At 35.8% G+C, this 27,267-nt stretch overlaps 2 protein-coding genes and 1 long non-coding RNA gene across 4 annotated transcripts in view; 1 reads left to right on the top strand and 2 right to left on the bottom strand.

Moving 5' to 3' along the window:
• LOC127106313 (uncharacterized) overlaps positions 1–27,267 on the bottom strand; it is a 69,969-nt gene that overhangs the window by 9,818 nt on the left and 32,884 nt on the right. The gene's annotated exons all lie outside the window — the stretch shown is intronic.
• LOC127106316 (uncharacterized) overlaps positions 3,372–27,267 on the bottom strand; it is an 86,761-nt gene continuing 62,865 nt past the window's right edge. Inside the window, exons 1-5 of one of the 2 annotated variants that reach the window (XM_051043628.1) lie at positions 6,202–6,377; positions 5,561–5,714; positions 5,101–5,474; positions 4,547–4,589; positions 3,372–4,022 (exon numbers count right to left, since the gene is read on the bottom strand). In XM_051043628.1, the coding sequence (XP_050899585.1) occupies positions 3,598–4,022; positions 4,547–4,589; positions 5,101–5,474; positions 5,561–5,678 (960 nt within the window). In that variant the 5' untranslated portion in view covers positions 5,679–5,714; positions 6,202–6,377 and the 3' untranslated portion in view covers positions 3,372–3,597. Of the gene's footprint in view, positions 4,023–4,546; positions 4,590–5,100; positions 5,475–5,560; positions 5,715–6,201; positions 6,378–27,267 lie in introns of those variants that run through there. The other variant, XM_051043630.1, reaches the window with a different exon arrangement.
• On the top strand, positions 16,303–17,517 carry LOC127106320 (uncharacterized). The gene is made up of 2 exons (XR_007795329.1): positions 16,303–16,656; positions 17,252–17,517. It is a non-coding gene; the product is annotated as an uncharacterized LOC127106320 (long non-coding RNA).

Raw genomic sequence — 27,267 nt, 5'->3', positions numbered from 1 at the left:
CTGAGTATCTGCGAGATATCCATGATGGACAACATCAAAGCAAAGGGGTAAGAATTCACATCAGTAAATTAACGTATAAACTGCAAGGTAGAATTCAAAAATTTACTCATACCATAACAATCACACAATAACATTATAAAACTCAATCCATCAACATACACAAATAATCACATATTCATCAATTAAAATATGCAATGAGACTCACAACTTCAACTAGAGTCATATGCATGTGGTATCGTATCATCATCAATTGGTTCACTCAAGAATCGAGTTCACCCTAATCGAACCTCGAATCCACCCTACTCGAATTTGGGACAAGTCACCAATCCATCATACTCGAATTGCAACTTGCCTCTTTCATCAACAACAATAACATAATAAATGCACGTCACAACACGTCAATGAAACAACAACATGATGTTTAAAGTACCCTCCCGACAATAAATAAAACATGCATTAACCCAACGATAACAATTCCCCTCCTGAACTATTATCCCACAACGAAATCAGCATAACATGTTTCATCATCAATATGCTCAACAATCATTCATAATCATATTCATCAACAACATCCAATTAATCGTAATAATTCACAACACCCGATTAAAATCATGTTAATCAACAATTCACCCAAAAACAACATCAACTAGCTGCTAACAGTAGCCAAACAATTCATAAAAGTCAAAAAAATCAAATTGTGCAACTCGTTACAAGAAAATAAACCATCTGTAAAACTTCCAGGCCCATGACGCCCTAGGCATCACAGGTGTGACACTTGTCATCAACATCAAAGTTAACCCACCACCACTGTGACGCTCTGTATCAACACACGTGATCGGGAGACATGATGGGCTACCCGCCAACGCTTCAAAGGGGATGACGCCCATCAACAGCTTGCTACAAAAGCAGAAACTTGATTTTGAAAGTGGAGAACGATGTGATCTCCCAAAATTACTTTTAAACCCTCTATTTCGACACCGAATTCATCATACATGTTATAATACATTCATAACAGATTAATTCAACGATTTTAACACATTTAGTCACTTAATCCCAAAAGCTCTAACCCCCTAACAAAGGTGAACATATCAAAACAACATAAGAACAAAATTTATCCTCATATTAGTGCATGCATTTTCACATCTGAAACAACATATAACATCAGAAAACCATCAAACTTAGGATTAAATCAAAATCCCAATTGCCCTAATGGAGGTTAAGGACTCCTCAATTCCACCCTTCGTGCATATACCAATTATTGATATAGTTCTCCCATTTACCCGGTGTTTCTAGCAGCAATAAAAAAATTATAGTATTTGATTGTTCTTCCCTTCTCTCCAAAGTTCTAACCTTCTATCTCCCTTATGCCTATAATATTTTTTCATGCACTGATAGAAAAATCCCTAGCCTAGGTTATCTCTTAACCTTATATAATTAGGATAATCTAGTCATAATTATAATTCTTTCCCTTACTAACAAATACTCTTACTCATTCCTCCCCTATATTTCCCTTAGTTTACAAATTGAATTCAAACTCTCTAAATTCTTATGTTAATTAAATAAATCCCATAAAATGGTATTATTTTAATTATTAAAATAATTCTAATTATTCTAAATAAACACCATTAACCTCTACTTACTCTCTACACCCCCACCTCAAGGTCACACATCCCAAAATCAATTCAATTATCACACATGATAAATAAATTAAGATACAAATAAATCAATTAAAATAATAACTCGAAAAAACGGAGGTGTTACATTCTAGATGGAGATGATTCTTGAAATTTCCTTTGAAAGTGTTATTAGTTTCCCCTTTGATTTACTCAACTTGCTCTAATCGATCTCCAACTGTGTTTAAGGCCATTATGCAGTTTCTTATATATCTCCTCTTCGTCACAAAATGAAAGTACGTTGAGTTAGAGTCATCCTCTATAATTCATCTCTAACTTGATTTTTGCCTAAGCATACTTTCCTTGTGCCTCAAGCTATGCCACATTATATTATTTGCCTCCAACCTCCTGATTGCTAAGTTTCCACGACTATTTTCCTTCATTATTACTAGATGAAAATCCTTTGACTTCATTATCCACGTCACCTTCTATTCTACCTCCAACTTTTTTTGCTATTATTTTATGATATCTTGTCTTGTCCATCGTTGACCTAGGATGATCAACATTCGCCACCATTTGATTAAACCTGGCTTCCCTTGTCACCATCAACTCCTTCCTTTTCTGCCCAATACTATTTCGTTTTCTCATGGTCGCCTCTTCGTACACCACTATGGCTTCATTTGACTTAATCTCTTTTTCAAAATCTCTCTTTATATTAATTCTTTCAGAATTATCATCATTACACTCCGCCTTAAGTTTTGAACCATCTTCTTCTCCACTCCATTCGTCGAAATACTCTTAGAACTCTAATGAGTCTAGGGATGACAATTTGGCACATACCCACTAGGTACCCGCAAAAAATACTCACAACGGATAGAGTAAAAATTTATAAAGAGGACTCGGATATTGACACAAGTATATACCCACTATAATAAGTCAATATGGGTGCAGGTACGAGTACCTTAGTACCCAACTCGCCCCATACCCGTACAATATATGTTTATATATTATCATTTATATTATTATATAAAAATTTATGTATATCAATTTTTAAAAAAAATTATCAATATAAAGTATCAAACATTTTAATATGAATATTTATTTATTTTATAATTCAATATTAAAATTTTGAGTGTTTTTTTATTTTATAATTCATTAATTTATTTTTACTAGAAATATAGATAACGGATATGTGTATAGGATGTGAGTACAAATACAAAAAATTAATACCCATATAAGTATGAGTTCCGATTCAAGGAAACATATACAATAATACTCCCTTCGACAGTCATCCTTAGATGAGTCCTAACCCTTTTAAGGCTGCTTAGGTAGATTTATTCTAAGAGGTCCGTGAGAATCTTTTACCACCTTAATCCTAAATACATATCCACTAATATGCATGTCCAAAGTCTCATTCAACACCGATGAGTATTTTGTTCTGAGTAGTATACGTGTTATGTCCATGGTTGTATGGTTTCTTGTGGTGTCATCTGAACACATATATACTCCCACCGGTGCCGTGATGAATTCAAAGAAACACCGGACACCACACATGAAAAGAAACACCATAGAAACATAACCACATGACTTTTTCTGTCCACATCTGAGGATCTCCAGTCCCCCAACTTCTTTGAACCATTATTCTTCAACCAATCGCTTCCTTCTGCAGCAAGCGTTTCCATTTCTGCATAATCCCATTCTTCAAGCAGACATAGATTAATTCCAAGAGGGGTTACTTGAATCACAAAATACAAAAGATTTATAATGAAGATGATATAACCTTCAAATTTGCTTATCATGTTTCAATGATGATCACAAAGTAAAATCAAAGACAACACAAAATATCAAATATTCCACATCATTAATAACCTTTTAGAATCTACATTCTTCTCGCCCGGGCTTAATAAACACATTCTATATATTGGATTAGTTGCAATGATAACTGATAAAAGGAAAAGAAAGAAAAAATCATAGTTGTGCAATTTTATATTGAGGTAACTGAGTCGTCATCGCTGCCTCCACTATCACTGCTGCTGCTGCTCCCACTACCACTATCACTGCTGCTTCCACTGTCACTGCTACTGCTAGAAGTAGATGTTTCTTCACCCTTCCCCTCTGCATTCACTTGGGCTCTGAGAGCTTCGGCGGCATTGGGTCCTTTGTCCACCTCGTCACCACTATCATCCACATCAGCGATCTCATCATCAGTGATGGGAACATTCATGTCAAATCCAACATTATCCTTTTCTTCAACATTATTGTCATCCTCAGGTGTTCCACTTCCAAAAAGGTCATCAATGTCTATATCTCTATGTTCCCCAACTTCATCTATGGCAGCGGGTGAGGCAGCAGAAACAGTGGGCGGTTCATTTAGTTGATCATATGACCTCTTAGAATCAGACTTGATGCCTGCATTACGATAAGTATAATATTAAATTAATTTTAGTTCAACAAATGCATAGTAAAGTCACTGCAAACTATTTCATCAATTGTGAAAGCATCACTTCTAAAAACAACAAAAAGCACACATCCTGCAAAATATCTTGGGTATGTGCATAGAACTACATAGAAGATACCATAGACATTTTGGAAGATGCAACAAAGGAACGTGAAAACTATCATGTTGGAAAGAATGCATAAGATACATTTACACAACAGTGGATATGATAATATAAAATAATTCCTCGCAAATGTAATTTAACAGTCTATACTTGGCAGCATCAAGTTACAATAATATGTCAAAATGAAAAGTTTAGTACGATATCCTACCTGCATCTGATTGAAGGAAAAGGTTGCAAAGTGGGAAACAGAAATGCAACCGAAAAAGGACAAAATAGAAAGTACTCACAAGTCATCAGAAAATCAATTAATCAAGGAAATCTACAGTGTTCAAATATTCCATTATAGAAACCCTGTAATCATATCATACATACCAGTATTTTCAGGTTCACCAATATCAATACGTTCCACTTCAACCTGTGAAGAATAAATGTAAATGCAAGGAAATAAGGTAAGAAAAGCGATAAGGACAAGGAATGAATAATTTCCTTCCCTTCCGTCGCCAAATAGTTAACAGCTTAGCTAAAACAGAAAAAAGGTTAACACTTTCTAAAAGAGATTTGTAAGAGTACTTGTGCTTCATTTAGAAGCCCAACATACACCAACCTCAAAAATACAAATTCACCGGTTTCAAGTCATTTTATAATCCACTTTCTTTTCCTCAATTATGGAACACATAAAAAAAAGTGTGGAGTAATTCAAGGATGCAAATATCTGCCTAAGCATCAAGTGAGAAGTAGCCGAGTGACTTGTATGTTATGTACGTTTGTACGTATGTAAAGAATCAAATTAACATTGCCCCTCCTGAAAATCTTAATATATAAAATAAAATAACCATATAAAGGAAAGTATCCAACAGCATACATTTTAATGATGTAATGAACTAGACTACTAACAACTATGCTAAAAATATTTCGTAAGCACTTACCGCAACAGCTTGATTCGAGCTCCTGGCACTGCCAAAATATGCTGGTTTTGTGTTCTTCCCAATGGGGGGTGACCAAGGATCCAAAGCTGGTCCAGATGGAGCAGTAACAGTTCCAGACGCAGCAGCTGAAGACTCACCAGGCATTCGAAGGTGGCGCAGTTGCTTTACAGCCCTATCAAGCCGCTCCAATCGAAGTGTCTGACCATCAAAGAACAAGACAGCATCATTTTCCTTGTATTCCTCGCTATTTCCCTCAAATGTGACCTTGGGTTTTCCTATTTGGTTGTTCTGAAATTCGACAGAGACCCTATTCTCTTTGCTCTTGCGTAGCATTCCTGGCTTAGTCTTATCAACTGAAGCTGGCTTAAATTCATCTATAAAAAGTTCAACACATAAAAAAAATTAAAAATAAAAAATACCAAACAGAATAATATTAGGTAATATGTTGGGAAGAGCTTACATCGGAGAGTGCAGTATTTGTTAGCAGAATCATCTTTGAAAGAAGGTCCTAGTGTGAGATTGTACCACGTATCAGGTTTAGGAGCAGTGTTAGGTTCTTCTTTAGATTTGTTAGCCATTGTGGAAGAAAGTAAAGTCCAGGAACCTTACACAACCTGTTTGAAAATGAGTTTTCCTTAAGTTCATATAATTGAAAAATGAATGAACAAATAAAGATTAGCGAGTCCTGTTAAGCCAACTCAGTTGGTAGTTGTGTAAGACATCAGACTCTAGAGGCGCGGCTTCCAATCCGCGACAACTCACTTAACTAAAAAAATTAAGCTAAATAACAAAAGATATTGTATTCCTAAGCTGCAGTTACATTTTCAATCGGTATATTAAACACCATAATCTACATACAACAAAACCTAATAACGACATTTTAACTATCTCAATTGTTACTAACTTCAGCATCACCAGAACAATTTCATAGATTATATTATGAGATTGGAAACTCTGTTTGATAAAAGGATTGTTGAAGAAATTTACAATTTAGCAATGATGATTGATAAAATGATTGTTGAAGGAGTTTAATGTGGAATTAGGTTTGGTATAAAGGGGCTATTTTTACAATTTTGTAATGATGATTGATAAGAAAAAAACCTGAATGGATTTTTAACTGTTTCGGCGTCGACGGAAAGTTCCGACTGCGATTGCCGGGCGGTTGAGTTCAGTACTGCGACTCCGACTGATCATCGATGAGAAAATTGTTTAAATTATTTCTTAAAATGTGTTTAGAATAATGATTTGATGAGCTTTTTGAAAACAATAAATATAGAGGAAAGTTATTTTATTGCATAATTTTATATGGGGTGTTTGTTATTTTGTTTTGTTTTTTTTAATAAGGTGTTTCTTATTTAAATTTATGGGATTAAATTATATTGTTACCACGAGGTAGGATTGCACATTAAAGATTTAAAATTCTATTGTATATTATAATTTTTTTAAAAGTCTATATAATGTGAAGATATTTTACATTTTTCACTTAATTATAACTATTAGATTTTTAATAGTGTTTAATTTTTATTTTCATCATATTTAAAGTAAGTTGATAATCTACGATGAGATCATCTCGTCGCTTTCAGAGTCTTTTGAGATAGGTGCTCTGACTACATTGCTCCATCTGCAGATTATCAAAGGTCAGACTTTAGCTCATTCTCTATTATATATCAGTGGTTCAAGTGATCCTCACTCCTTCCAGGAGGTAGGTATGGCTAACCTCTATTTTGATACTTATATCTCTATCGATTTTTGTTTGTAGGATAACGTTTATGAACAAATACTTAACGGAGCATTGAATTCTTAGAGTTTCTCTTTATTAGTTTGTTTATAAGGATCATATATTCCTTCTCTTTCACATTTATTAAATGTGGTTTCACTTATATTTGGAGATTCAGGTAGTATTATGTTATAGCTTATAAACTATTAAGACTTTATAGACAGTTGGGTTGTGAGTTTATGTTGAATGATATGGCTTAGGTAGAGAAGTGATGGATTTGGAAAGGATAGATAAAAAGAAAAGAGTTTCTCGGTTGTTTAGGGTTATGGATAAATATTAGTTTATTCTTTTAATTTATTACGGGGTTAAGAGGTAGAATCAAAAGGAGGAAGGTGAGGAAGCTCATTCTTTCTAATTATTTGGATTTTGTGGCCATCCAAGAGACTAAACTCTATATCGTCTCTGATTCTCTAGCTCAGTCCCTTTGGGACAATTCGAAAGGAAGGTCATTCTTCTCCTTCTCGGGTTCAAGTTTCTTGGAGTCTATTTAAGGTGTCTCAGAGTCTCATCAGGCACCCTAATAAAAAAATAAATCTTTTTTGTCCTCATCTTTTTCTTAATAACCTGAGAAGCCTAACATTTCTAAGTTAACGTTAACGCACACAATTAATCAAATGATTCTTGTTGAGTACAATGAACGTGAGGGGTGTTAACACCTTCCCCTTGTGTAATCGACTCCTGAGCCCTGATTTGGTTGCGATAACCATATCTTATCCTTTCATTTTTGAGGTTTTATCGATATTTTCCCTTTCCCCTTTTGTGAATAAGTAAAGTTTGGTGGCGGCTCTGTTAGTCCATCCCGCGAGCGTGAGATTGCGCTTCGCAAGCGTCATGTTCTCATTTTTTGAGGTACTATAACACCAAATATGACTTTTGTCATGTTTTCGACCACCATGCTTCCTCTACATGCAACGTCATCTCTTTGGTTGCTTTGGTATGGTGACTTTCTCTGATTCGACCAATCTCCTTCTTGCTGAATTCGACTAGTCGAATTGTTGTAGTCTCATTTACCTTTATTGTCGAACCACTTCCCTTTACCTTTATTTTCTCTTGCTGACTGTGTTTGCAAAGCCCCGTCACTTTTCGACTTGCTTGCAGCTCTTGCGACCATTATTTGTTCATGAGATTGTCCCTTGAAGTTCCTCTTTTGTCAATGTTGACAAATCTTTCAAATCGTTTATGACTACTACCACGTGGTCAAACATTGGATCCGATGACCTCAAGATCTTTGCAAAAATTGATCTTGATGTCAATACTTTTTCACATACCTTGATTTGATTCACTAGTTTCGTAACCCTAGTGAAAAATTAAGTTATGTTTCACTTTCTTCCACCTCTTTCACCTTCTCAGCGCCTCCAAATGATTTCTCCAGAATTTCTCATGTTTCTTTTGTTGATTCAATATCACCGACCTTTTCAAAATTATTTGCATCAACGCATTGCTGGATCATAAAGAGAGCTTTATAATCTTTCTTATTCAATCATTTTTGTGCAGCCTTTTCTTCATCCGTTGTATTTTTTACAAGCAACATTACCCACTCCTTCACAAGATCCCAAAGATCTTGATAGCAAAAAACAACCATTACCTGCTTGCACAAATTCTCGTAATTCTAATTCTTCAAATTGGGAAACTCGTCAGCAGGGGCTGCGTTGTAGTGAAAAGGGACATCCAGCGGTTGATGGATGAAGGCATGATTCAAATCTTCCAATCCCGTCACTTAGGGGACGATGTGAATGTCATAGTACCCGTTTTTAAACAACCAGAAAGATTGGTGATTCAATACGACAACAGTAACAGTAACAACAACAGATCAGTATCGCCGTTAGTTATACGGTTAGCGGGTCCAGTCCCGTATTCATCTGATAAAGTTGTTCCATATCAGTATAATGCTACAATGTTGAAGGATGGTCAAGAGGTCCCGTTACCTACGACCATCTATGTAGTGAGCATTGCTGATGTTACCAAGGTGACCCGCAGTGGTCGTGTGATTGGGCCGGTGTTCCCAAAAGATAAAGAAGAATCAGTTGTCGATAAGAAGGTGGAAGTGCCTGCTGTAGATCCGGTTAGTGCTTCAAAGGGTAAGTCTGGTGAATCCAGCGATTTGAATACTAATGATGATGATGATGAGGTACTTCGTCTGATAAAGAAGAGCGAGTTCAATATGGTGGATCAGCTGCTCCAAACCCCCTCGAAAATTTCAGTATTGTCTCTGCTGATGAATTCAGAAGCGCACAGAGAAGCACTGCAAAGAGTTCTAGAGCAAGCGTTTGTGGAACATGATGTTACGGTGGATCAATTCGATCATATTGTGGCTAACATCACTTCCTACAACAATCTCAGCTTTTGTGATGAAGAACTCACTAAGGAGGGTAGGAATCATAACTTGGCTTTACATATCTCTATGAATTGCAAAGATGATGCTTTGTCTAATGTGCTTGTTGACACCAGGTCGTCGCTGAATGTGCTGCCAAAGTCAACTCTGTCAAATCTATCATATCAAGGAGCACCTATGAGGTATAACGGTGTAATCGTCAAAGCTTTTGACGATTCGCGCAAGACAGTTATTAGTGAAGTGGACCTTCTAGTTAAGATAGGTCTGAGTGACTTCCAAATTACTTTATAAGTAATGGATATCCACCTAACCTATAGTTGTTTATTGGGAAGGCCATGGATCCATGAGGCAGGAGCTGTTACCTCCAATTTGCACCAGAAGCTCAAATTTGTGAAGAATGGAAAGCTTGTAATTATTGGCGGGAAAAGGTGTTGTTGGTTAGCCACCTGTCATCTTTCTCTTATGTTGAGGATGAGAATGAGGTTGGAACTCCGTTCCAAGCCTTATCTATTGCTGCTGAAAAGAGAGTTGGGGCACTTGTGTCCTCATTGAAAGATGCAAAGAAGATTGTTGAAGAAGGCAATGTTGATCAGTGGGGGCGGATGGTAGAGGTCTCCGACAACAAAGGCAGAACCGATCTGGGCTTTCAACAAGGTTCATCAACTGCAAGGTCTGAGGATATGCAACTTAGCTTCCGTAATGGAGGGTTCATTCATGGCAATGAACAACACTTAGCTGTTGTGCTAGAGGATGGCGAAGAGGAAGACTGGGCCAGTTTTGTGATGCATGGAAAGACTTGCAACAATTGGATTGCTGTTGATATTCTTGTTATTTTGCATCGATCTAAGTAATTGCTTTTATATGTTTTCAAAATTCTTCTCTTATTCCTAAGGGAGAAGTGAACATTGTTTGGTCATTTTAAAATTGATCATTAAAAAAATTAATTCTATTCATCCACATCTATGATGTTTTGTTTTTACTTTTTCCTTTATTCTGAAAATGGTGATCACAAAAAACATAAATAAACAATATAATTGTCCATCTGCATAATATTTGGTCACAAATTCACTTCTCTAAAATCAAAACACCAAATCATTATGTAGGTTGGTTCCTAACCCCATTGAATACAATGATCCTCCCCCTTCTCCAAATTTTGAATTCCTTGTGTTTGAGGCCGAGGAGGAAAGTGATGAAGAAGTGAGTGATGAGTTATCTCGTCTTCTTGAGCATGATGAAAAGACCATTCAACCGTTCGAAGAGCAGATTGAGCTAGTCAACTTAGGTTCCAAAGATGATGTGAAAGAAGTCAAGATTGGGTCTCGCCTGTGTCCAGATGTTAAGAAGGGGTTGATTGATCTTCTCCGAGAGTATTCAGATGTGTTTGTTTGGTCCTATCACAACATGCCTAGTTGGGTTTCTGAGATTGTAGAGCATAGATTACCGTTGAAGCCAAAATGTCCACCAGTCAAGCAAAAAGTCAAACAAACAGTTAATAGTCCACAGTCAACTGGACACAAACAAACAAGCAAGGCATCAAGCACCAATGTGCAAGCCACAAGCTCAACTCAAAGGAGCTAAAAGCCACCTACAAAACAATTCAAGATTAGTCAACATCAACCAAATAGGCAACTCAAGCCAATGAATCAATTCCTCAAGGCCATATGCTTCTTGTCCTGAAAACAAAACTCAAACATAAGCACAAACCACTAGGACAAGGCCTAGGTTCAAAGTGGGAGAAATAATCCAAAACAGAACATGAAAATTGACATGAATCAATCTCAATCAATTAAGAACAATATCCAAGTGGTCTCATGTCAATAGCATCCACCAAATTCATTTCACAAATCAAATAAGGCAAAGCATGCAAGTTGAAAGCTCATTGAGGCAACAGAATGAATCAATCCACATCAATTCAAAAATGATTCAATAAATCTCAACAAAACTCATGGCTAAACAGAACACATCACATGATCAACACACCAAAATTCAAGTCATTTGGACAAGTGTAAGCAAGGCAATCAAAACAAGCTCAAATAGGACACAACTTGGTGCATCAACTTAGCACAAGCCTAAAACAGAATCCAAACATGATAAAGACCTCCAATCAAAGCCACAACAAACTTCAAGGTGTCTAGAAACAATGTGCAAAATTTCAAGTTCATATGATAAACATCAAGCATTTCACAAATCATTGAAGTTCATGACTATCCAAAAGTCCACAAATGGTCAACCAGAAAGGAAAATCTCAAACAAATCAGAAAGCTATCCAAAAATTCCGAGACAATTCATGATCATTCCTAACATCCACAAGTAGCATCACGCAAAAAATCACATCATTTGGCATTCAATTGGCATGGCAAAGAAATTCATCAAGTTGAGCAAGCAAAGGTGTGACACACATTGTCACACCTACATTCAAAGGATCATAACTCAGCAACCACAAATGCTAAAAATGCAAACTCAACACCACAATTTCAATTAAGATGCCTAGTTTAAGCATGCAAAGTTTCAAAAGCATTGGATGAAATCTCATTATTTCACAAAGCATATGGCAAGCAAGGTACAAGATAGCACACATGTGAACAAACCCTAGGCCAAAACATTTTTGATCCATGCACAATTTCTGGAAAAGTAGTCATAAAAAACTAGAAATCATGAGGAATAACATGCAAAAATTCCCATGCCATTTGGATCATCCATCATTTATTTATGAATTTTGTATGTGAATGAAAAATTAAAAAAACATGAACAAGGCATATACATGAATGGATGGATAATATGGAATAAAATGCAAAGGCCTTTGAAAATGATGCTGCATGGAAGAATCGAACCGTGCCACTATTTGAATTGGGCGCTCATAAGTGAAACGCGCCGTTTCACTTAAGTCCATGTGGCAATGGGAAACAATCTGAACCAATCACTATGCCACGCCCCCTACAGCTGGACCAATACATGTCCACTAACATAGAAACTCATGCAAAACGCGCTGCCAAAGATCAAACGAATTCTGGAAAATAAAACCCTAGCTCCTTCAACAACATTCATCACGTTCTTCATACTCAAGAACACATGTGTCCAGAAATCAAAAACCAACACATCATCATGTTCATCTTTCCACATACATCACAGATCAATGTTCAATTTAACCTAATTCCACATGTATCAAAAGATTCGAGCAAGGGAAGTTTCACCTATCAAACTTAGATCCAACATGACTCACTCATTTCTTCATGAAATTTAATGATACAAAGCTCAGTGTACTCAGTGATGAAGGATCTACAACATGCACACAACCATTTCAAGAATTATGAGAATCGAATTCTGACCTTAATGAAGATGCAGAAGTGGAATTGCTCGAATCAGGCCATGCTAAGCTCAAACAGATGATCCTTAGCTCTTATATGATGGAATGGAGGAAGGTTTGAGGCTCAATCTTGCTTGATCTTGCTTGAATCTCCAACTGCCATTAATGGATGTAAACTTCAACAGCTTCGAATTTGCATGAAATCTGATGGATCTTGCTTCCAAAATGTTCAATTAAGAAGACTCGTCGGACAATAATATCCTTAAGAAGATCTCGTCTAGGTGAGGTCTTCGTATTATCCCAACAAGGAAAACTCCATGAGGATTCTACTACATGACTCTCGAGTCCAGGGTTCTAACAAGGTTCTCAGAGTCATAGATCGAGGTTGGAAATATTACTGTAAGATAGTAATACGTCCAAGGGATCTCATCTGATTGGGGCTTTCGTATTAACCTAACAAGTCTGAAACTTCGTAGGTTAATACTACATAACCACCAGATATAATGGGTTAAAAAGTCCCTAGAGTCATTGATCCAACTTGAAAATACTATCGTCGTGACGAAGACTCGTCGGAAAATAATATCTCAAGAGAATCTCCTCTAGGCGGGGTCTTCGTTTCTTCCCAACAAGGAAGACTCCTTGTGGGCGCCCACTATGCAACCACCAACTTAAACTTATGGTTTTTCTCAGACTCGGGTTGAGAGCCTATCTCACAAAGTATTACCAACCAGAGAACCCCAAATAAGACATAGTCAATAAATCACAATATAATAATTATGACAGAATAATAATAGCAGAATAAAAAAAATAACAGATAAACAAACAAGGTTAACACACAATACAGAAATTGAACTAAATTAGGCTTCACTCTCTTTTGCTTGGAGCTAATGTCCCCAGCAGATTCGCCATCTGTCGCATCTCGAAAAATACGATTCCTCGCGATGGTCGCGGAAAAAATTACGTTCGAACAGAGTCGCCACCGAACTTTATTTATCCCAATAAAGGGATAGGAAAATATCGATAAAACCTTTAGGAAATGGAATGATGGTCGTCGCAACCATATTCGGGTTCGGGAGTGGATTACGTAAGGGGAAGGTATTAGCACCCCTTACGTCCGTTGTACTCAACGGGAACCTTTTAGTTCTAATTTGCATTTCGTGTGTTAATTTATGTTTGTTTGTTATCTTTGGGTTATAAAAATAGAAATTTATGGGAACCTCAGAAAGGGAAAAGGGGAGGTTTTTTATTAGTGTGCTCGCGAAGATACATCAATCTCCTGCCTACGTATCCTTAAATAAGGAAATCAGAGCATTCGTAGTTCGGGAACTACGGTTGGTTGGTGTCTTTTATCGAACAATTGTTTAGATCGCGTTCTAAAGGCTAAACGCTGGCTTGTCTACTCTCGGCGGAGGCTTAAGCATTAGTTTGTTGTGCGCATTAGAAAGGATTAAATAGTGTTCTTTCTGGACAAAGTTTTGGTCACACGGGGGTGACAAGTTGGATTAATATGTCGGATGTTTTGATTGGTTTCGATCGCACGAGGGCGAGAAAAAATAGATTTGATGTGTTGAGATATTTTGTTGGATGACGATTACTCGGATATTCGAGTAAGACAACTCGTATCCTAATAGTCGAGGAGAGGAATCGAAGGCTCTAGACCATCTCCCTTTTCATCCTTTATTGTGAAAGGAGTTGATAATAGTTAAGGTATTTTGAATGGATGACGATTACTCGGACGGTCGAGTAAGACAACTCGTATCCTAATAATCGGGAAAAGGAATAGAAGACTCTAGACCGTTTTCTGTTTCATCTGAATATTTATGAAAACTAGATTAGATAAGGTTGACGTATTTTAGCGTAGACGACAAGTACTTGAATGGTTGAGTAAGACAACTCATATCCAAGCATTTGAGAAGAGGAATTGAAAACTCAAGGCCATCTCCCTTTTCGTATAGTATTGATATGAAAATGATTTTATTAGGTTATATGTTTTCAAAAAATGACAATAGTTCGACTGACCGAGTAAGAGAACTCGTATTCAAACAATTGAGGAGAGAAGTTGAAGACTCAAAGTCATCTCCCTTTTTATTTAACTTATTATGAAAATAATTTGATTTAGTCGGGTTTGGAAGTTTGTAAAGAAATGACAATTATTTGAATAACCAAGTAAGAGAACTTGTATTTAAATGGTCGAGGAGAAAAATTGAAGACTCAAAGTTATCTCCCTTTTTGGTTTCTTATTATAAAAGGATTGGATTTGTTTGTACTTAAATGAATTAGAAATGACGACTATTTGACTAACCGAGTAAGAAAACTCGTATTCAAATAATCGAGGAGAGGAGTTGAAAACTCAAAACCATCCCTTTTTTTCATTTTCAAATGAAGTGTTGTTTAGATGTGATTAAGTATTTTAATTTAACTTTCGATGTCGGATCGAGGTTTTAAAATTTGCATTCTTGTGAATGAATTGAATTAATTAAAATCGAATAGGTCTCATTGTAAGAAGGCCCAAGAGTAAGCCATGTGAGGTTGATGGCGATGTTTTTTCAAGCGATCGACTTACAAAGGCATTTAAAATGGGCTCGACTTTGAATCGAGAAGTTCTATTTGTTTTAAAAATTGGTTTGAATTGATGGCATGGGAATTATAATCTTTTTGTATTTTTAAGTCTTTATTATTTTTAGGTTCATTTTAAGATGAGATGAAGAATGTACAATGATATAGCATAAAGCGAAGTAAAGTAAATACGCAAAAATAAATAAATATTAGAAGCGGGATTTAAAAGAGTTAGGTGTTAATTGCGGAAATTAAAAAATTAGAGTTAATCGTTAAATGTTAGGTGTTAGTTGAAATCAACATGAAATAACAAGAGAATTGTAATAAAATGTTAAATCTAAAACAAATAACTAAATTTTAAGCAATTAACAAAAATATCATTAAATTAAAACTCAAAACAATATTAAACAATCGAAAATCTCAATTCTAAACTATTATCCAAAATATTAATTTTAAAATACTAGTAAAGATTAAATTCTAAAATCATTCTAAATTAAATTAAAATTCTAAAACAATTCTAAATCACCTTATAATTCTAATTAATTTACAATCATTTCTAAAAATAAAAATAAAAACTAATTAAATTCTAAAATATTTAACAAAGATTAAATTTTAAAATCATTCTAAATTAAATTAAAATTCTAAAATAATTCTAAATCTCTTTATAATTCTAATTAATCTACAATCATTCCTAAAAAGGAAATCTAATTAAATTCTAAAATATTAACAAAGATTAAATTCTAAAATCATTCTAAATTAAATTAAAAATTCTAAAATAATTCTAAATCACTTTATAATTCTAATTAATCTACAATCATTCCTAAAAAAGAAATCTAATTAAATTCTAAAAATGTTAACAAAGATTAAATTTTAAAATCATTCTAAATTAAATTAAAATTCTAAAATAATTCTAAATCTCTTTATAATTCTAATTAATCTACAATCATTCCTAAAAAAGAAATCTAATTAAATTCTAAAATGTTAACAAAAATTAAATTCTAAAATCATTCTAAATTAAATTAAAAATTCTAAAATATTTTTCTAATTAACATTCTAAAACAATCAGTATGAACCAATCGTATGGGGGGTATGAATAATGAAGTGGGGTGTATCTATTGATTGGGCCCAAAACTCATAAAAATGAATCAACTCATCCTGTGTGTTTCTTCTTCCTATCATATTTTAAGTAAATAAATAAAAATAATAATAATGATGGTAAATAAAAAAACAATATCAAAACACTCCAAAGTTACACGTCACAAATTAGGTTTGCAGATAGTGGGAGTAAAATGGGATAGGAAATGAGAGAAGGAGAAAAGCGGACCTCCACAACGGCGTGAGCGAGAGTACGACGGCGTGAACGAGAGTACGGTGGTGAAGGCCGTTATTGGCGGCGGCAAGTGGTTGTCGGAATGGTGGAGGTTACGCCGGTGAAGATGGTGTTACGGTGGATGGAAATCGGGTTAGGTTTTTCTGAATCGAGAGAGGGTCGTGGGAGATCGTCGTGGTTGTGGCTTGAAGATGGAATGCAGAACGACGATGCTCAAGTTGAAAGATGAAGAGCGGAAGCGAATCAATTCCGAAAAGGTATTGTCGAGTTTTTTCGCTTCTCTCTTATGATTCTGTTATTTCTTTTCTTTCCCAACTCTATCTCTCTTCTTCTCCTTCGATTATTGATCGATTCGTGAATCGTCGGTGAAGGATTACCGAGCATTTCTGTTATTGTTGTTGTGTTGTTATGTTCTTTAGGTTTTTTTGAAAAAAAAATTATGTTGTGTATATGTTGTTCTTGATGTGTTTGTTGTTCTTGCTATGCATTTCTGGTTTAAGGTTTTTGTTTTTGAGAGGAAAAAAAATTACTTTGCTGTGTTGTTGCTGTTTAGGTTTTGAGAAGAATTCTTACTGTGTTGTTTTCCTGTTAACCTCTCCTCTTTCATTTTTGAAGATCAGATACAGTCTTTAAGAAACTCCTTGCTTTTTGAATTTCCCATCCCAGATTATGTGGGATTTGGTTTATTATGTTTTAAGCTAATGCCAAAAGTGCTTTTTGGATGTTTATGTTAACCTTATGGATAAAGCTTCAAACTGAGTAATTTGTTTAGTTATTTTTCAATTTTTTAAGCGCTTTTGAAAAGTGCTTTTTGAATAAGCTGTTTTTTGATTTTGAATTGGTTTTTTGCAGGTGAAGTGATGTTGATGCTGATTTATTGAAAAAAGGGGCACTATTATTCAACAGATTTTTTGGGAAAGTTCTGAAGAGTTGCTTTTGAATTGGGAACTTTCAAAAGAGCTTTTGGAAGAGTCTGTGAAATTTGCCTCAAACTACTGTGTCTTGTTCCAATTTTTTAATAAAATTATTTCTGATGTAACAGAGACCTTTTGGATTATGAACTTAGGGATTGCTTGTAACATGTACAAACTTTAATTTGGAATTTCTCTTTTTGGCCAGTTATGCAATTGTTTTGGATTATTAGGAATTTTTTTGAATTAAATTTTAATTATGTAATTATCTTTTAAGCTCTTTTTTTAAATAAAAAAATTTAACTCAATATTTATTTGTGCTAGTCAATTTCAACTTTTTTTAAAAAAACAACAAATTTCCAACTTAAGTATAATGACTTAATTTTAAAAACAACAAATTTCTAATTTAAGTATAATGACTTAATTTTAAAAACAACAAATTTCTAATTTAAGTATAATGACTTAATTTAAAAAACAAATTTATAATTTAAGTATAATGACTAAAAAAAAATACAATTCTATTTTAAATACAAAAAAAATCTAAACATGAGACTTTTAATTTTAAAAAAAAACACAATTCTATTTTAAATACAAAAAATTTAAACATGGGACTTTTAATTTAAAAAAACATAATTCTATTTTAAATACAAAAAATCTAAACATGAGACTTTTAATTTAAAAAAAACACAATTCTATTTTAAATACAAAAAATCTAAACATGGGACTTTTAAATTAAAAAAAACACAATTCTATTTAAAATACAAAAAATCTAAACATGGGACTTTTAATTTTAAAAAAAAACACATACATGTTTCTAAAAAATGCAAATTCTAAATATGGGACTTTTGAAACAAAGAAATCTCATGGATTAAACCAAAATGGCCGGACAAAATTGGGGTATGACAGCTGCCCCTATTTCATTATCTTGAACTAGAAGGTAAGAACGACAACAGTCTTCATACATTCGTAGTGGAAGGTAATTAAATACGAAAAGACCCAAATTTTGTCCTTTGAAATGCAAGGAAGAAAATGCAGTGAGAAATAGTGAGAGACGTTATCCTAAAGTAAAATGAAACAGCCAAGACTTTCTGGGAATTGTCAGAACAATATCTTGGACGTTATGGTCGAGATATGTTAGTAATAGAATGACATCCCTAGCTAAATCTCAAGAGTTTTCCAGGATGCTAGCAGTTTAAAGAAAATCTGGCATGAGACTCTTCATATTGATGAAGCAGCATCTCAACAGTAAAAGTGAGATTCTCTGTATCGAGTCGAAGCAGCATCTTATATGATAGAATTAAGATGTTCCAGCAAGGCAAAAAAATATCTTAATTGAATCTAAGACTCTTCGAGGATATTAGAGCAGTATCTCTAAAAAAACCTGAAATGAGACTCTTCATATTGATGAAGCAGCATCTCAAACAGTAAAAGTGAGATTCTCTGTATCGAGTCGAAGCAGCATCTTATATGATAGAATTAAGATATTCCAACAAGGGAAAGATACCTTAATTGAATCTAAGACTCTCCGAGGATACTTAGAGCAGTATCTCTAAAAAATTCTGAAATGAGACTCTTCATATTGATGAAGCAGCATCTCAAACAGTAAAAGTGAGATTCTCTGTATCGAGTCGAAGCAGCATCTTATATGATAGAATTAAGATATTCCAACAAGGGAAAAAATACCTTAATTGAATCTAAGACTCTCCGAGGATATTAGAGCAGTATCTCTAAAAAATTCTGAAATGAGACTCTTCATATTGATGAAGCAGTATCTCAAACAGTAAAAATGAGATTCTCTGTATCGAGTCGAAGCAGCATCTTATACGATAGAATTAAGATTTTCCAGCAGGGGAAAAATACCTTAATTGAATCTAAGACTCTCCGAGGATACTTAGAGCAGTATCTCTAAAATAAATCTGAAATGAGACTCTTCATATTGATGAAGCAGTATCTCAAACAGTAAAAACGAGATTCTCTGTATCAAGTCGAAACAGCATCTTATATGATAGAATTAAGATATTCCAGCAAGGGAAAAATACCTTAATTGAATCTAAGACTCTCCGAGGATATTAGAGCAGTATCTCTAAAAAAGAATCTGAAATGAGACTCTTCATATTGATGAAGCAGCATCTCAAACAGTAAAAATGAGACTCTCTGTATCGAGTCGAAGCAGCATCTTATATGATAGAATTAAGACATTCCGAACAAGGGAATGATACCTTAATTGAATTTAAGACTCTCCGAGGATACTTAGAGCAGTATCTCTAGAAAACAAATGAGATTCTTCAAATTGATGAAGCAATATCTCAAACAGAGAAATGAGATTCTTCAGATAAATGAAGCAGTATCTCAAATATTCGTCTGTTGGGGGAATTTTTAAGAAAATACTCCTTTTGAGGGAGACATATTGGAAATGCTCTGCAGGGGAAAAAGCTCATAAGAGACTTTTTAGGATAACCTCTGCTTGGGGAGCGATGATTGTAAAGAAAATTGCTGGGAATATCATTATTAAAAAAAGTTGAAAAATGATTTGCTGAGAAATAACCCTACGAGCATATGCAGGGTAATAACTTCATTTGGAATGAGGAATGTCCAAGATATACATGAAGGACCTTGGATCCAGACATTTTATATTTGATTTTTGTATGATGTCCCACTTTAGGTAGGATTTCCATGCATGGGATGATACATGGGATGTATGCAAGTATGCAATTGCTGGGGATATTTGGTTGTGCATGTAGGAATGCGAATGATTTTTATTTTGTATAAGGTTATGCATAAGTATGTTGATGATTGATATGATTGTGTTTTTTTGAATTTTCTGCTTGGTAGGAAAACCATGTATGGATGATTCGTGTGATGCATGTGGGAATGCAACTGGGTAATTGGATGTTTTTGTAGGGTTTAATTCTTGATTGCCAATGAGGTTGGACTTTAAATGGGAACTTCCAGATGAGAACTGGTGAAGGAGATTGAACTGCCAGATGAGGACAACACTCGAAGGGTATGTTACCAGACGCGAACTGGTGAAAATAATTGAAATGTCAGACGGGACTGAATTTGTTTTTGTTTGTCAGACGGGAACTGACTTTTTTAAAATAGGTTACCAGACGAGAACTGGTGAAAATAATTGACTACCAGACAAGAACTGGTATCGAAATAAGTGACCTACCAGACGAGAACTGGTATTAAGAGATAATTTACCAGACGAGAACTGGTATTTTTGAAAAAGGTTTGCCAGACGGGAACTGGGCTTTGGAAATAAGTTGCCAGACGGGAACTGGACTTTGAAATAAATTGCCAGACGAGGACTGGACTTTGAAATGAATTGCCAGACGGGAACTAGGTTTTGAAATAAATTGCCAGACGGGAACTAGGTTTTGAAATAAATTGCCAGACGGGAACTGGGCTTTTGAAAAAGGTTTTGTGTTTCAAGGCTTTTTGATGTCAGGTTCATGTTATGGGGGGTTATGCCTGATAAATGATATGATATGCATGGCTTTATGCTAGAGCAAAGCGACATGACTAATGCATGATGATGATTTATGTAATGATTTGAAGGCTTTCAAAATGCCCCTACGTGGGATATGGAAGAGAAGGTTCTTTGCAGAAAGGCTTTTGTCTGCCAAAAGGTTATTGGATGGGGGTGATAACATGATTCCCCGACACTCATCTTGAACTCTGCATTTGCTGACTTGCGAAAAAAGCTTTTGCTTGAACTGCTTGAAACATGGAGAGGACTCGCTCCTGTATGGCTCATCTTTCCCCAATGTGATGGGTCTATGCAAACTGTTTCCCTCGAAAGGATTTTGAAAGCAATTATACCGTAATTTAGAGATGGATTGCCCCAGAATTTTGATCCATGAAAGGATTTATCCTTGGTTAACCAACTTTTGGAGTGGTTGACTTTCTTGTGCTCTTGAGGTAGCTTGCCTTGACATGAGCGTTAAAGCGACTTAACTCACCCTAACTGAATATTGAAGGGGTCTTCCCCTGACCACAAGAACCTCTAGGTGATCTGCCCCTAGTTAATAGAGTCCTGAGATGATTTGCTCTGGATCAACTGATTCTTGAAATGATTTGCACATTTATTAACAGATGTTGGAGACTGTTTAAGACTGACCAATTTCTTGGAGTAATCTTCCTATGACCAACTGATGTTTAGGCGACATGTCTCGGATTCATAGGTTGTGAGGTAGTCTTGATTCGGGTCAGCACTAACGAATGTCCAAGTTCCTCTGATTGTTCCTTATTGTTGGAATTTCCCTGACGTCAAGTATTGTCTTGCAGTTAAAATTGTTTGTTCAGAAATGGTAATTTTAATGTGATACTTATGCAGGTTTTGAAAAGACTTATTATTGAAATGATGTGATAGTGTGTGACGAGTAGACCATGAGTCCAGATGTAATGCTGATTTAGCAATTTAAAGTGTGAAAGACACAACGAGAATAATGACATTGATGTTGAATATTAGCAAATCTTTAGGAGTCAGTTTACGCAATTTTGCTGTAATATGCTTTCGGAAATAACCGTACCTCAATTAGGTCTTTTGAGGGTTGTAGCGTGGCTTGGTTCATGGTTATTGAAACAAAGGATATGAGGCTCGAAGTTTTGTTTTAACCCACCCATTCTTCACGATGATCTCCAATCCTACATTCAATTAATTCGACACACACTTACTCTTACGAGATTTCAGCAGTGTAAGATCTTTTTGAAATGACAGTCATTTTATTTTGCTCTTCATGGATATTGGTGACCCTTTGATTCTTGATATGGTGGTCACTAAATCTTGTTTTTATTTTGTTGAGGGTTTTCGTGACCTCCTTTGATTTTTGTTTTGATCCCTAACTTTTGCTTGGACCGCTTTTTGAAGCTTTAGTCCGTCGGGATTGCCCCGGTTTTTGCCTAAGTCTCCTTTTTGGGTATTCGACTTAGCGGGCTCTTTCTTTGATTTTTTTTGGAAAATTATGACTACCAAGTCATTGGTCATTCGGAGAACAACCAACATAACTTTTGGATTTTGCAAGGTTCCCTCGACACTTCAGGATGTGTGCGAAGAATATCATGTGATTGATCCTTAGACAGGATATTTCGTCTTATAATCCGAGTGTGTAGTTAGATTAACTGAACACTACCCTGCCCCAGGTTTAATGTAAGGTTTTTTTAGATCCGAAAGAAACGCCTACTTCTAGGCTCGAAGTGGTTGACTAGGGATTAACTTCTTATCTCTCCAGTGTTTGGGGATTTGAAACAATGCATGTACATCATCAGTAGGATTTTATCCGAAAGCATACAGTCAGCAACTATGGGTATTTTATTTTCGTCATCCTCCCTCAAATCTTTGCTAAAACAAAAGTTATGATAAAGAAAAGTGAATGGGAGAAACACTGATGTATTTTTTGTTTTTGATATAAGAGAAGAAAAAATGAGCGGATGCGAGATAATTAATTCAAAACATGCATCATTACTTCATCAATATTACCATTAAAAACAACAATGTTTAAACACAAGCAGCTTTTAACAACAAAGAAACTACAAATGCAAAAATAGAAACAAATCAGTCCAACGATTGCTAGTGTTGAGGATGTCTTCCTGTCTGAACAGTAGAGTACAGTAGAGTTATCAACTGGGGTTTGCACAAGCTGAGGTTGGGTAAGCCCATTTACTGTAGCTAGCATAACATTCTCAACAACTGCAGTCTGCTGAATGTTGTCTTCCTTCTTTGCTAAAACTATCATAGCTTCCACAAGTTGGTCTAGCTGGTTTTTCATCAAGTCAACATCTCCTCTTAATGCAATGTGACTTTGATCCAATGGATCCATAATCTTTCAAGAGCTACTTCAAGTCTGATATGAGTATCGGGAAATCAACTGCAGGTTATGGACGAAGGACAAATGAGTTTTTTTTGTATTTATTTTTGGTGAAAAATGATATGAAATGTATGATGATGAATGCAAATGCAATGATATGTGTATGAGTGTAGTGACATGTTTAGGATCACAAGTTCAAGGTGTTCTCAGATGGATCTGAATAATGGGTGAATGACAGGTATCTTTGAATAATGAAACCCCATGGGTAGGCTCTACAGCTGGTAGGTTCCTAGAGTCACAAATATTTCCTAAGAACGTCATTGTCGTGACGAAGACTCGTCGGACAATAATATCCTTAAGAAGATCTCGTCTAGGTGAGGTCTTTGTATTATCCCAACAAGGAAAACTCCATGAGGATTCTACTACATGACTCTCGAGTCCAGGGTTCTAACAAGGTTCTCAGAGTCATAGATCGAGGTTGGAAATATTACTGTAAGATAGTAATACGTCCAAGGGATCTCATCTGATTGGGGCTTTCGTATTAACCTAACAAGTCTGAAACTTCGTAGGTTAATACTACATAACCACCAGATATAATGGGTTAAAAAGTCCCTAGAGTCATTGATCCAACTTGAAAATACTATCGTCGTGACGAAGACTCGTCGGAAAATAATATCTCAAGAGAATCTCCTCTAGGCGGGGTCTTCGTTTCTTCCCAACAAGGAAGACTCCTTGTGGGCGCCCACTATGCAACCACCAACTTAAACTTATGGTTTTTCTCAGACTCGGGTTGAGAGCCTATCTCACAAAGTATTACCAACCAGAGAACCCCAAATAAGACATAGTCAATAAATCACAATATAATAATTATGACAGAATAATAATAGCAGAATAAAAAAAATAACAGATAAACAAACAAGGTTAACACACAATACAGAAATTGAACTAAATTAGGCTTCACTCTCTTTTGCTTGGAGCTAATGTCCCCAGCAGAGTCGCCATCTGTCGCATCTCGAAAAATACGATTCCTCGCGATGGTCGCGGAAAAAATTACGTTCGAACAGAGTCGCCACCGAACTTTATTTATCCCAATAAAGGGATAGGAAAATATCGATAAAACCTTTAGGAAATGGAATGATGGTCGTCGCAACCATATTCGGGTTCGGGAGTGGATTACGTAAGGGGAAGGTATTAGCACCCCTTACGTCCGTTGTACTCAACGGGAACCTTTTAGTTCTAATTTGCATTTCGTGTGTTAATTTATGTTTGTTTGTTATCTTTGGGTTATAAAAATAGAAATTTATGGGAACCTCAGAAAGGGAAAAGGGGAGGTTTTTTATTAGTGTGCTCGCGAAGATACATCAATCTCCTGCCTACGTATCCTTAAATAAGGAAATCAGAGCATTCGTAGTTCGGGAACTACGGTTGGTTGGTGTCTTTTATCGAACAATTGTTTAGATCGCGTTTTAAAGGCTAAACGCTGGCTTGTCTACTCTCGGCGGAGGCTTAAGCATTAGTTTGTTGTGCGCATTAGAAAGGATTAAATAGTGTTCTTTCTGGACAAAGTTTTGGTCACACGTGTAACACCCTTCTAAAATACCCCAAACATTTATTTAAAATAATAAAAATATCAATCAGAGTAATTATGCCCCGAAGGGTGTCACACAATCATTTCACACCAATCATCAAAATATCCTGTCATGCTCATTTATTTAATCAAATAAGACACTTTTGCATAATTCGCAGCGGATACAAAATAACAACATTCAATTCATGTACTACATTACATGTAAAGTTGTTCAACAACCAAAAGAAAACATAGTAAAACATCCCATCCCGATGTTACATCTACCAGAGCATGACCCGCTAATGGACTACACTAGACTCCCAGGACTAGCTTCTATTCAATCATTGCCCGTTACCTGAAAACATAGTTGTAAGGGTGAGTCCTTCAATCGATATAATAAGCATTATAAAATATCATGTAATGCTAAGTAATATAACACATATCATCACCCTAATCAGATTACACATATTCAGCAACGGCAATATCAACTCATAATCATCCCCATCATCATACTCAACTCAAAACAACCATAAAACACACGTATAATATTGGAATACATCCATTCATATTATACGCCATACATACATATATTATGCAATGAGACTCCATGCATGCGGTACCGACTATTTGTGAACATATAGTTCAACCTCACCGACCAAATCCAGGTACGGCTACCAAGCTCACTAGTCCCACTCATTTGAGACATGGTGACTCACATCACTAATCCCTCACCATGGGAATTAGCTACCACCCCCAAAGGGCCATGCTATGCACGCTAAATCACCTAGCATGCAAACATCAACAACAGTCCAAAATGACTAACATCACTAATTCCTCGCCATGGGAATTAGCTACCACCATAAAGGCCACATATGCATGCTAATCACCTAGCAATGCAACATCAACAACAATTCAAGAATAGACATATGCTCACACTCTAAGCCATAAAACAGTCTATTCACAATGCATACATTCACAACATCATGTATACCATCACATATCATCAACACATTCATTACACATGCATATCATATCATGTCACATAATCAATCATAGTATCAGCACACTCTACTAATACCTATACTACTTAAAACCACGGGAAATGATCCCTACAATATCATACCTCAGCTAAGTACATCACTCAGCCTAAACAACCAAAAACTGCACAACAACAGTTCAGGAAAATCACAAATCTGCCCATACGCGTATTGCCTATGCCCATACGCGTATTGCCCATGTCTGACCAAGTCCATACGCGTATTGCCCATGCCCATACGCGTATGCTACGCGTACCACATCCTCATACGCGTACCAACAGAGACAATTTTCACGTTCAAAACATCATCTTCCTCATCCATACGCGTATTGCCTAGTGCCATACGCGTACCATGCCATCTCATACGCGTATTGCCTAGTGCCATACGCGTATGACCAGAAACCAGAATTCCCAGATCTGCAATGGCTTTCTCTGCTACGAGATCCATCCAATTCAACCTTCTACAGTCCAAATTTTACACCCAATTCATTCATATCATCTAACACGAATCATACACTTTCGATTTCACAAATTGCTAACCTTTCTACCTCTAATTCCTACGAATTTCTTCAATTATAATCCAAATTTCGTTCATCCCAAAAGTTCACAAATTCATCATACATCATTCAATCAGAGGCAAATTCATGGTTTCTCACTACCCATCACATATTATCCCATAATACCCATTAATCGATGATAAACCCCCCTTACCTGAGTTAATCCGGCAAATCTCGGAGCTCCTAGCTTTTCCTTCCTTCAACCCTTGTTCTCTGGTTCGCTTTGCCCTTTTCCACTTTTCTGTCTCTTTTTCCTTTTCACGTGAAAAATAAACCTTTTTACCAAATGGGACCTTTTTACTGATTTCTACTTTTATTCCAATAATAATAGTAAAAATAATCCAATAATAATAATCCAATTATTTAATTAAATTAATAATATACTATTAACTCAATTTAAATAATTATTTTATTTTATTGGGGTGTTACAACTCTCCCCCACTAAAAGAGTTTTCGTCCTCGAAAACATACCTCAAGTGAACAACTCTGGATAAGACTCCTTCATCTGACTCTCAAGTTCCCAAGTTACATTGCCACCTGCTGGTCCTCCCCAAGCTACCTTTACCAAAGCAATCTCTTTACCCCGCAACCGCTTCAACTCTCGATCCTTGATCCTTATAGGTGATGTTTCAACAGTCAGGTTATCTCTCACCTGTACATCATCTACTTGGACTACATGCGACGGATCATGAATGTACCTCCTCAACTGAGACACATGAAAAACCTCATGCAAATTCGCAAGCGACGGCGGTAAAGCGATACGATAGGCTACCTCCCCTATCCTCTCCAAAATCTGATAAGGACCAATAAAACGAGGTGTCAACTTCTTCGACTTCAAAGCTCGACTAACACCCGTTATCGGAGTAACACGAAGAAACACATGATCTCCCTCTTGGAACTCAAGTGACTTCCTCCTCTTATCATGATAACTCTTCTGACGACTCTGAGCAGTTCTCATCTTCTCCTGAATCATCTTAATCTTTTCCG

This window comes from Lathyrus oleraceus, chromosome 7 (assembly GCF_024323335.1).
Source record: "Lathyrus oleraceus cultivar Zhongwan6 chromosome 7, CAAS_Psat_ZW6_1.0, whole genome shotgun sequence".
Taxonomy (NCBI): Eukaryota; Viridiplantae; Streptophyta; class Magnoliopsida; order Fabales; family Fabaceae; genus Lathyrus; species Lathyrus oleraceus.
This window is presented reverse-complemented; position numbering and strand designations above follow the sequence as displayed.